The sequence below is a fragment of the Mugil cephalus genome, chromosome 18 (genome assembly GCF_022458985.1).
Source record: "Mugil cephalus isolate CIBA_MC_2020 chromosome 18, CIBA_Mcephalus_1.1, whole genome shotgun sequence".
Classification (NCBI taxonomy): Eukaryota; Metazoa; Chordata; class Actinopteri; order Mugiliformes; family Mugilidae; genus Mugil; species Mugil cephalus.
This window is the reverse complement of record NC_061787.1, coordinates 16,532,604-16,545,175: the sequence shown is the minus strand read 5'-3', so window position 1 is coordinate 16,545,175 and position 12,572 is coordinate 16,532,604. Positions and strand designations below refer to the sequence as shown.

At 45.2% G+C, this 12,572-nt stretch overlaps 1 protein-coding gene across 1 annotated transcript; it reads right to left on the bottom strand.

Moving 5' to 3' along the window:
- Positions 1 to 6,866: 6,866 nt before the first annotated feature.
- Positions 6,867 to 12,207, bottom strand: eef1e1 (eukaryotic translation elongation factor 1 epsilon 1). The gene is made up of 4 exons (XM_047568552.1): positions 12,066 to 12,207; positions 11,106 to 11,303; positions 8,788 to 8,883; positions 6,867 to 7,558 (listed from the first exon to the last, which is right to left on the bottom strand). Exons 1-4 carry the CDS (start codon positions 12,147 to 12,149, stop codon positions 7,415 to 7,417), a joined length of 522 nt encoding a protein of 173 aa, XP_047424508.1. The 5' UTR covers positions 12,150 to 12,207; the 3' UTR covers positions 6,867 to 7,414.
- Positions 12,208 to 12,572: the final 365 nt, after the last annotated feature.

Genomic DNA, 12,572 nt, shown 5'->3' with positions numbered 1-12,572 from the left:
TGCTACAGGCTGGTTTCCTGAACTCATTCACTTGAGTGGGTTGACCCTCTCCTTCGGTTTTTCACTCTTAATTCACCTCTTACCCTCGGGGGCCAAAACCATAACCCCGTGAATGGGTGCGTGGCCACACACACACACACACACACACACAGTGGAAAGAATTCAAAGAAGCTGCAGCTGAGGTAGATCAGCAGAAGGGGTGAGGAGCGATCGAGGCGACTAATTCAAGAAGAGTCATCTGTGTGTGTGTGTGTGTGTGTGTGTGTGTGTGAGGGAGTGAGACTTGAGGTGCAGTCTTGTGCAATCTCCTTGCCCCGGGTCACACATATGTACTTCAGCACCTACGTGCCGAATCAACCACCCATCTCTCTGATTGATGAGCTGGGTGGTTGCGTCTCGTAAAAAAAAAAAAAAACGGCGTGTCTGCACACCTGGGATCCTTACGCAACCCAACGAGAGGCCTCGTCTTGCTAGAGGTAAACACAAGGAAACAAAAACTGCGCGTACTGTACACTGGCACTTCACATAAAAGTCTTCGAGTGACAAGAGCTGAAGCTACCAAACACATGTGTGACTGTAAGCAAAGTAATGATCAGCTGGATGAGGCATGCATCCGCATTTTATCACAGCTTTTTTGTTTTTTCTTGTTTTTTTTTTAGCTTCGGCCACAGTTTCTATTGGTTTTGGTGACACTGTTATGAAACCAGAGATCGGACCATTTGTCTGGCTGTAAACAAGGCGGCAGTTCAGATTATTGTTATGGTTCTAAACCACTTTATTTCAAAGATAGATGGGACAGGCTTAAAAATGTTGGGTTAGGGTTTCCGTGTGGAGGCAAAACCGCAGCGAGCGAGCGCACTACGAGCAGCGGGCACGGTTTTAGGCGCTGGACACATAGGAGACGGCCACCGGCAGCATTCAGTGTGGATTGACATAAAGCTGAAGGGTACAAAAGCCTGATCTGTTCCAGCTAAAAGTCTGACATTCGGTTTGGTTCGCCTTACAGTTAAGTGTCTCCTTACACCGGCTAATGTGGCAGCACGACACGACGTGAATGTTTTGAGCAAGATCAAACTGCACCAGTGTTAAATTATGTTCAGCGCGCCGCACTCACATCTTTGCCCTTTTGATGTCAGCAACAGTGGGGCTTTCATTCCTTTTGTTATTTAAAAAAGCCCATCTACTGCGTGTTGTTTTTCGCTCTCAACATGTTCATCGCGAGCATCCAAACTTTTGCGTGTTTGTCGAAAACACCACATGAAGCTTTGCTCTGACCTATTGCAGTCACTGCGACTCCCATGTGGTTCTTCTCAGTGCCCCGATAAACGTCTTGTGAGCGATGTCAACACATGTCCGGACTTATAAATGATAGGAACTGGGGCCCAAAACTGAGCCAAAAGCGCAAAAAGCATTGCGGCCTGTGATAAACCAGATGTACCCTTTAATAACTGGCACGGTTTGACGTGGTACCGCTGAGCGCCAGCCTTTATTTTGGGCCCAGATACATTTACCTTAAAACCACAATAAAATTGAATAAAACAAGGAGCGAGAACACGGTTTAAATGACAGTGACTTAAAGCTAGGTCCGTATATTCATGGACACTGAGAAATGAGAGTTACCGTGTTTGAAGGTAGGAAAAAGGGATATTATGCAACGGCTGAGTCAGTCACCTGATCTCAACCTGAACGAGATGCATTTATCACTAAAGAGGAAACTCAAGACCCACAAACAAACAACAGCCGAAGACAGATGCAGTGATGGCCTGGCACGGCATCACAAAGGAGGAAACTCATTCCTCGGTGATGTCTAGATTTCAGACAATCATTGCCTACAAAGGATTCTGTCCAGTGGTGTCTGGCAACAGAAAGTTGTTGCTGGGGGGGGGGGGCTTTGAGTCCTGTGGGTTGAAGGGAGGGGCCTCTGTGGATCATCCTACAGATACTTGATTAGTTTCGGATCTAGTGAATTTAGAGGCCAGGTCAACACCTTGTGATGTTTTTCCTGTTTTTTGCATTTTTGTGTGTGTGGCTGCCACATCCTGCTGGCGATGGCTGCTGTCACCAACGAGTGTCATTGTTATGGGGTGGGGGGGTGCATGGTCTGGTCTAGGTGGGTGGTGCATGTCTAATAATATCCACATGAATGACAGGTTCAAAAGTTCCCCAGCAGAACACTGAACTCTCACAAGCATGTTATTAACTTCTCCCGTCAGGGGTTTTAATGTTCTGGCTGATCAGTGTGTCACCTCTTCGCAACTGGAGACACTAGGCAGCGACTATCAACTTCACTTTTCTCCAAGTCAACATCCCATACACCCTTTCACCTTGAGAGGGGAAGACACCTTCCTCTCGTTCACGTCTGCGGGAATAAGTTTCTTCAAGAAGACATTGTGAAACCTCCCCCTCCCCCGCCTCGCCGTCCCTCCATGTCCTTCACAGCTGCATCCTCGCTCCCGCAACTCACGTAATTGCAATTGACAATCAGATGCCATCTTTATAGGCGCATGGTACAACTGTCACAACGTGTAAGAGGACGATAAAGCGCGCTCGATAAGTCCTGTCAAAAGGGCTTACGACACGCTAACGCTTCCCTTCACCACCGCGCGGTGTTGATTGCTCCGGCGAATCAGTCAGCGAGAGACGGGGGCCGGCCCTGCTCTTAGCAGATGTCGCCGCCGATGCTCCCCCTCTCCTTCTGATGCTGTTAATAAGAATTAATGAAGGGTGGTGGCGACTGTGCGGACGCATAGGTGGAACGGGGGGGCGCATGCAAAACGGCTGATAAACCTAAGCTGACAAAGGTGTCGGGAGACGACGAGGGGGCGACACTGGTGAAACGCTCAACATATAGCGGGCGTGGTGACTTCCAGGAACGAGTGGATCTTGACTTTCTTGGTGAAACTCGGTTATCCCAGTGAATCTGTGACCCAGCTTAGACTTGATTTTAAAAACGTGTCTTAGACAGTTGGGTTCCCCAAGTGCACAGACACAAACTGTCTCACGTTTGACCATATGTTCATTGTTTTGTAAATGGCACACTGATGTGACACGTCACATAGTACAGGGTGCTTGTGTGTGTGCAAAGTTTTTCTTACGTGTACGCCACTGAAAGCAAGAATAATGAGCTCAGCGTCTCTTTAAAACGATCTTCTTGCCTTTTTCTTGCGTTTTTTAGACCAAAGACACAACCAATTAGAGATTAAGCAGGGACCCCCTACCTACTGTATGTGTTCTATACTATAACTGAGAGAACTGCTGAGTGAAACATCTTCTGACTTTATTTATCCCTTTACTAAACTATGTTGGAATCATTTAAATAATAATTAAAAAAATGTCTAATAAACCGAAGATTTTGCGCCCCCTCCTGCTGTACCTCTGCGGACCTCCTCAGGGCCGTGCCCCCCATGTTGAAGACCTATGGGCTGGGAGCGCAGGAACGACCTGCCGTCATCTGCCTGAACCTGTAACTGTAAAGCAAGTGCATCTTTCGTCTTAATCGCAGTCTGTATCAGCAGTTTACGAGGCCAGTTTTAAAGAACGTAACATTGCAAAGAATGAAGAAAGAACAGTCTTAGTCACAGCCCTGGCACTATGTCTTCGTGTTATTTGTGCATTCATTCATTTAAGGGAGTTCGGGGTAAATATTTTTCTATCACGTCCTTTTTCTTTCCTCTAATCTCTTTAGGGCTCAGAGGATTTACTGATGTTTCATTCATTTCTTCTGTTTTTTTTCGCCTGTTGCATGGAAAGCTTACACACGTCTGCGTAAACAGTGCAGATCTGTACATTACTACTGAACTGAATGATCTGGGACGGCGTTCAGGGCTCCCTGGAGGATAAGAGCGGCCAATTCAATAAAACACGAACTGAAATGTCGTTCCGTAATAAATCCGCAAATATGTCATATGCTTTAACGAGCTTCCACTTCTTTTTTTCTTTTTTTTTTTATCCACCTCTGCTGTGACGGCTAATCTGGAGAGAGTGAGCTCTCTGGTTAGAGACAAAACCATCCTTAAAGTCTAATGATAACCTACCTTATTAACCTTTGACCCCTCTCTCACCAGGCAACCGGTTAAATTGAGCTTTTATTTGCCTGCCGGGGAGACAGTGGGACGGTGGGTACGGTGGGCGGGTCTGGAGTGTGTCGACCCGGAGCCACCGCGGCCCCTCTCGCCTTCAGAAGTCCACGTGAAGGTCGTCCCTAATTGGCGCCTCTGTCCCGGCTACCTGCTGCGACCTCACCACCGCGTCTGGCTTTGACTGCACTCGGGTTTGATCAGGGAGGAGCCTGACTGGGACGTTTCTGCCAACAGCGTCAGCACGGGCACAAGAATAGCTCGAAAATGATTCGCAAAAATATCTTAGGGTAAGTGGAAAATCTCTGCAGAAATCAACACGTACTGAGGGCTGGAAATAAAAGAGAAAAACTGCACGGATGTATAAACTACATGAACACGTAAAAAAAAATTATCTTTTCACTTTTAAGAAATGGAGTGAAAACATGATAAAATAAAAAATGTATAATGACGGTCTGTGATGGCAGCAGATCCCAAACTGATTAAGTATCCTCCCCTCAACCCATAGGACCCAAAGGCCCCCACTAACAACATCCTGTTTCCAGACACCACAGGACACCCTCAGAAGACCCATGTCCATTCTCTGATGAGTCACAACTGTTCTGGAGCCACAAGAAAGACCTACACAATATTAGTAAGGTGGTCAATAGTGATGTTCGATACCGCAGATTTCCTTTCTGATCCAATACTGAGTAAAATTCAGTCTGGTATCGGCGATACCATTCTGATACTGATACTTTGTGAAAATACAGTGTATTTAAAATCATAGCTTCATAGAATACACAACATCAGAGTATTTTATTTATTTATTTAATTTGAACTCGGAAGTATATTGAAGTAGTTTCCTCATTTACTATATAGCCGAGCTAATACAACAACAGAAAAAACAAATAGAGGACACAATCACACAAAAAAGGGCAAAGAAATAACTAAAATAATAAGACCTTTAAAATAAATGATTGTTTAACCATTAAGAACTACTATAAAATGAAAAGTTGCATCTTAATTCTGACTGTGCTCTCGTCTTCTGTCCACCTCATCATAAATGCCTCATACTCATGTTGTGGTTTAACCTGAGGTGTTTCACAAGGTGTGTTGTGTTGCCACAACTCAGTAGTTTAGTTCCTTTCCACTGTGTTCCTATATTACCTTTAATGACTGAAGTATCACAAGTATCGATATTTTCATCTGAGAATTGATTTTAGCGCATAAAGACCTGGATATATCGATATTTCAGTATTGATCTGCACATCACCAGTGGTCATAATGTTATGCCTGATGGGATCACATTGTTTTACTTGGAATGGGTTCGTTACTTTCCATCAGAACTGTTGAACCTCCATGGTCTATGGGATACTTGTTGATAGTGTTGCATTTTGCAATAAGATCTTTGTTGGAATCCTCGACAAAAAGACGTGTGTGTGTGCGCTTTGTAGCTATGGCATCGTCACAAACACAAATTCATTTAGGGCAACGTGTCCAGCTGCGACTTTTGCGGGCGAACCATGATTATTCACACCTCGAGAAGTAAATAGAGGCGTCTGACACCGCGCGTTCGAAACATCACCGAGGGGAACAAGGCCTCCTTTAATGCCACGCCACAGCATAAACCTCCCAAACTAGTCACAAGGCTCGCTCAAATGACTGCAAGCTGTTTTTATCCTTCGCGTCTACTTTGTAACACTTGCCATAAACGCACACAGCGGGCCGCCTTTGACAGAAACTCGCCGAACAATAGCTCTGTCTTTTGGCCTTACTTGCGCAAAACAACTTCTGGGAACACGTCAAGCGCACGGCGGATGATCTGGAGGGATGTCGTGGGGGGGTCATGAGCTGCGCATTCCTTTGATTTACTGGCACAGGACGAACATCGCGGTTACATCAGACAAAAGCGGAGAGGAATTAAAAACGGATATAGTCGCACACAAACACAAGAGTAATTTATGTGGCAAAAGGTTTTAATCTGGGAAACAACGGGAAAAGCGAAGACAGGTACGATCAACAATGAGTCTTATTTTCCTTTAATGCGTTCTCCATATAACACTACCTTCATGTTAACACACAGGTTTGGACTGCTAATGGTGCCGATAGTAAACACCCAGCCAGCAGCAGTAAGGCTTTCGGAGGCACAGATCATTGTTCACATGTCACAAAAAGGTCCCTCGGCCTCTGGGTGCTCTTTTTTTCCTCTTATGTGGCTTCCCTCCCTCGCTCGCTCCATGCCTGCCTTCGTCCTTCTCTCTCCAGTAGGCCCCCGTGGGAACGTGAGGGGTTGAAATGACACACAGTGGCTGACTGTCGCCCAGGGGCCCGGGTTCTGGCCTCGGCTGGCTGGATCTGTGTGGCAGCTGGTGAGCCCGCTGCCCTCTCAGTGGCCTGCAGCATCAACAGTGGTGGTAGTGGGACTGATTGGAGCCTCACTCTGATCTCTGACTCTGGGGCTGATGCTCAACTGCTCGCTGCTGCCCACACAACTGGTGGCGAGGAAGTGGAACGGAGAGGAGCGGGGACGCACGCGGGGACGAACAAAAACACGGGCCGCGCGGAGGAACTAAACTGTTGAGTGAGGCGGAGGAAAATAAAACAGAAAAATCCTGCCTGAAAAGAGCCGATGACTGATAAGATGCATTGGGACAGAGACGGCAGAACAATGCGGACCATCTGTGGTCGCATTCTTCGGGACAAACGGTCAGGAAGTGAACTGGAGCGACCTGAGGAACCCTGCATTTAACGCGCCGCCAGCCTCTTTGTACCTACGACACTGGCGCTCAGATTAAAACAAAGAATGCATAAATAGAAACACATTTTATTAAGACAGCAGCACCTCAGATGCCTTCCCTTTGTAAACACATACTAGACTTCTGGAGATTATTCCAACACTTTTTCCAACAAAAAACATAAAACACTAATGTAGCCGTCCAGAGCAATGCTTCCTTGTCAATAAATAAAAGTTGAGGCAGCAGACTTCTGATGTAGTTTTCATGACTGAAAGATTGATTTAGTCAGGTTATAAAGCAACGTAATTATTAAAAACACCATTTTCTTTAAGAATATGGACTGAACTAGATTTGTATTAATATTAAATAAGCCTAATACTTTGTACGCTCATAAGACAATGTTTTGTTCTTCACTGTAGCTCTGGGTTAGAGTTCAGGTATGCGACCAAAAAAAACAAAAAAAAACACGTGAAACAAAAAAACATCAAGGCAGGATCATGATCCAAACAGAAATAACTTGACGGTGACGTTACTCTCTTGGATTAAAAGACACGTGTAGTCTAGTCAGGCAGGGTAGTTGTTTTTTGTCTTGTTTTGCTTTTTTCAAGGGGCTGTCAGGTCTCAGTGGTGTCTGCTGGTGTAAATTCTGTTCTTGAGCACAACTACTGGAGGGAGGTGGTGTCGGACGCCGGGGTAGTGCTGGATGTGGTCGAACCACCGCGTTACATTCACGTACTGCTCCTTCTCCTGGATGACCAAGTCTACCTGGGAGAGACGAGAGAGAAGAGAGAGGCTCATCTGTTTGTTCAGGGAAAACATTTACAACTCAGTCAGACTGACACTAGTAAATCCACTACATAGGGACAGTATCATGCTTTAATGTTTCAATGTAACAAACAGCTACCAAAAACTAAGTGAAAGGAATAGTTGCTCTTGTGTATGTTTTGTAGTGTTGGTAAGGAACATGAATATTGTGCATGACAGCAGGATAAAGGAGCATAAACTGTGGGGCAAAGGTCATTAAACTGGTTTACCCACAAATCTCTGTTGAATGGTAATATGTTATTTCTCCTTGCAGGTGAACAACTGCAACATTAAAGCACAATAACGAAACTCATTGCGATGTCCTTGGCAAATAAATCTTATTAGGCTTGTGGTTTTTCATTATCTAATTAAGCAGAATATGGAAATTCCCCACGCAGACAACAATCCTGCCTAAAACCATTGTGGCGTCAGTCAGGTTTAATGTTTGTGTAATGTTGTTTTCCATGAATTGAACATCAGTGCGGGCCGCGGTTAAGGTTGGGCTCGCTGACCCTCCTGTCCCCGAGGTTAAAACCCACACTGATTGCAAACCAATGTGACGCCCCTCTGCCTGGTGGCGGGGGGCAACCTTCCATCTCCGCCACAACTACTGACATCTCTCAACATGTGATCTCTCCCTCCCTTCATCTCATTCTGCCGTTCCCGTTTCAGAACCCTCTCTGTTTTTTGTTTTTTTCCCTCCATCCTGGAAGGCGTAACAAACTTACTTGTCCCTGGTCTGAGGCTAAAGACATCACTTTATGCCACATCGCTTTATTTGTACGGAGAGAAGTGAGAATGTGTTTATAATCCGTGTGTTCATTGCCAGCTTGTTCCTGAAGCCCTTCGGCCATATGACTGGTCTAAGTGTGTGTTATGTACTATGACAAATTGCTTATTAAAGTTGCGGTTTGAGTGAAGTGAGCGCTGATAGGCGGGGAAAAGGATGGAGGAAGGGACGGACGGATGAGTCTTTGGTGCCAAGAATGTACCCAATGATTTAAATTAACCCCTGGATGTGTGATCCCAACTTTGGAAACATAAAGAAAGTTTGACATATAAGTTTTCTCCAAAGCTTAGTTGTAATTAAAAAAAGAACGTGTTGTCGTTGCATACTTTAAAGAGTGAGTTGATTGTGACATCGATAGTTTTAATAAGGGATAGAGGAAAAAGAAAAACAAGTAACTTACTATGAGTGGATGAATTCCATAGTACATAAAAGCATCGGCTAATGTGAAATGATTCCCAGTCAGGTAGACCTTGTCTTGCAGGTAGAGGTTGAGGTCCTGAAAAAAGGAAATTTAAAACATAAAACACTATGTAAATGAGGTCATTACTTATGGTAATTTATGGATTGTGGTAAGCATTTCCATGTAAACACACTTGTCTTCACATGACAGATGAACACATTACATGAATTACTAATGAAGCTTGCTTTTAAGTAGTAGCACGTCTGGATTTTGCATTTATTTTTAACAGACACGGAGCGAATATTTAGTTTGTAAAAGACGTATTTTTATCTCGTTTGACATTGTTATTTCTTTTTACTCTTTCGATGGACGCTCGTACCTAAAGGGGGCTCAGCAGCAGGTTCATTAACCTACATACATATCTGTGGGTGCGTGAGGTACGCGAGTTTGGATCCGAGCTCGCGTGTGTGCGGATATAATGTGTAACCTGAGGGTATATATGTCATCTCTCTCCCCCATAACTGGCGACTTAGCACAGATGCTAAACAAAACAGGATACTTGTTTACTCCGCTACCAGATGACTACGACTTCCGCTCGCGGATTTAATGAAGCTGTCTCGAACTTGGGCGGCGTCTCGTGTATTTCTCGGTCCGTTTCTGCGCCGTGCAAAGTCGTGCATGGAAGCGCTGGTCCCAGGGGAAGGGACCATCTTTAGCACTTGTACAATGTGCAAAGGGACAAACTCCACACACACAGACACGGAGCATCTTGGGGGCAAATGGAGTTATTGTGCGGCAACAGTGGGTGATGCCAAACAAGGCATGAAGACTGCAGACTTCTCCTTCCACCATCAGATCCTTGCTTTTCTTAGCCTACAGCAACGGAGCTGAAGCCCAGTCGAGCATCGGAGCAGAGGCAGCTCTCCTGCTACCCCCCCCCCCCACCAACACACCCCCCCACAACCCACCCAGCACATGGAGCTCAAACCTGGGTCCTTTTCTACCTGCCCCCGCATAAACTACGCAATTATATAGTCGCTGCATTCATATAAAAATAATGCTGGCAGCATTTGGACCGATGAATAGTATCATTGTTTCAGAAATTCAAAAATACATAAAGTTGTGAATGAATACCCAAAGTTACGGTAGCTCTGGATTAGGTTTCAATGCACACTACGGCGATGTTACTGCTGTCATGATTTTTTTTTTTTTCCTGTTTTCCGCCTGGGTCAAAGCCTGGCCGAGAACATAAAATCTAAATTACCGAAAAAGTTAAAAGCAGAGGATGAAAGGAAATGTCTTCCCTCGTTCATACTGACGGTGTACAGAGGGGTGTCAGGAACAGGATGTCGGGGCTCCGCGTTGTAGCAATTAGCAGATGTAATTAGCAGCTAGAGCATCTGCACCATAAAACAAATGATAGTGGTCCAATTGTGAGGCAGCAGGAAGTCTCCGAACACAAGCCAAATTGGTTTAAGGTGGAGGGCCCCAACATTCAGCTAACTTTGGGATCATGGCCAAAGTGTCCCGGCTTGTGCACCATATCAGAGGAGTGTGAAGATGTTTACTTCGGAAACAAGTCTCAGCTTGAAAACTATGAATTTCTCATTTGCGTCCTGGGGTGAGAAAGTTTAAGAACTCCTGCAGCTGACACTTTTTTTTTTCTTTTTTTTTTTTTTTTTATCCGTGGATAATTTAATGGGAGCTGACTGGTGTGCTTGAAAGAGGAGCGTTAAGGATGCAGCTAAAGCAGCAGGACAGGACAGGGGGCCACCGGGCACCAGAGCTGGAGCAGCTCAGGGCGACTTCCTTCTGTAAGTGGCACCATTAAAATATTTAAGAGGCCTGTCCAGATAACATGCTGCCACGCAGCGTGACTTCTCCGCCGTGCCACAACAGTGTGTCACGCTGAGGAGTGCGCACACACACACACACACACACACACAAGCGCGCAGACGCTTCACGCTGACAGGACGGTGCCAAGAGGCGCCGAGCGTCCAAGCAGACCAGCGGCTGACGATCCATTTCACGCTGACTGGCGTCAGGCACATTAAAGCATTTTTCTCTGTCGCGTGGGGCCATGTCACTGAAGGGCCATACATCAGTCTGTATCCCTGTCGCTTACGCCTTAACAAGGCAAACACACACAGTGGCCTAACTGGTGGACGGTCGCGCTTTTTTGTCACAGGCGCTAGATTTAGCGCTGAGGCAAATATGTATTTCCGAGGAAGGTTGGAGTCGTTACAGTTAAAATACGGGGAAAACTGAGGGTCCGGCCATTTCAAAGGAAAAGAAAAGATTTCCTTGACCATCTCTACCTTCAGGATGGTCTTGATGTCTTCCTTTGTGCAGCCGTTGAGCTTGGTCACCCTGTACTCCAGCCACTGCTGCACCACCGCCCTGCTCTCTGCGGAGTCACCCAGCAGCTCCGGGCGTTTGGCCTCTTTGACCAGGTGACAGGCGATGGTCACCTGTCCCACCAGCGGGGGGCCATTATTATTCTGCAGCACGGGTACCTGCGGGGAGAGGCCAGACGGGGAAGTGTTGCAGTGAGACGCCAAAAACTGAATTTAATGTTAATTCAGCAAAGTTTTGAATTCATGATTTGCTTTGCAACACGTTGAAGTACACTGACTTCCAAAGATGCTCGCCTTAATCATTTCACACATTTATAAATGTAACTGAGTGGGTCAGAGGGGAGGTCTCATATGCACAATTAATATTTAGTTTAGCGTGTCAATGATAATGAACTAAACTGGTTAAATTCAGATGAGAGTGCTCGCTGTTAGAGTTAAATGAATAATTGTTTTTTTTTTGTTTGTGCAGCTTTCTTTCTATAAAACAATTAGAAGCCATTTAGCATTTCTCGTCTCCTCTTTCTCTCTCCTCCATACTTTCGAATCTCTGATCGACATCACTGCATACCCCCCTCGCTTTATTCCAAGGGACGGCCATGCATATATAGCACTGAAGCTATTTCCATTGTGCTGACTTGTGGAAATCAGACAGCCGACAACGTATGCTCCTTCCTGGATATACCGGAGTAACAGAGCAACTCTGAGGGTCGGGACAACTCAGCTGACAATTCAGTATTAAATCAAGTCACAAAATCCCTCAACAAGAGCCCTATTCTCAACACACATGTCTAGAAAGATAGCAATGCTAGCCACAATGCTAGCCACCGCATGCTAACTACGGCAGTTGACGTGCTTATTCTCAAATAAAAACTGCTATTTAACGCCAGCAGCGGATGGCACGGCAAAGAACCGCCGTATCACCTTTCTATCCCCTTGCGTGCTGTACTTGTTCGCCTTTTTTAGTCCCAAATATTTCTCCAGAGACGATAGCTCCCGCAACGCCATGTTTCCGACTGTCGGAAGGGAAAAAGACAGCAAGCGGCTAATTTGATTGGTTGACACTCTCGAGTCCCGCCCACAAAGTGGCTGTCGGGTTGATTGACAGTCGGATTTAACCAATAACACAGCATGTGATTCTCTTTCGTTATATTGCATCAGTGAGCATGACGATGGCTTGCGGGCTTAATAAATAAAATAAAATAAAATAAAATAAAATAAAATAAAATAAAATAAAATAAAATAAAATAAAATATACGTCAACTTTAACCGCTATAAAAACGAATAGTAAATAACTAAATAAAGCACCTCCACAAGTCATCTACAGTGTTTAAAGGTTGTAGCAGATGGCTTGCTCACCTGCAGTGATTTGATAAAGTAGATTTAAGGTAATTCATTGGTTTAATGTATTTTTTTTTTTTCAAATCACGT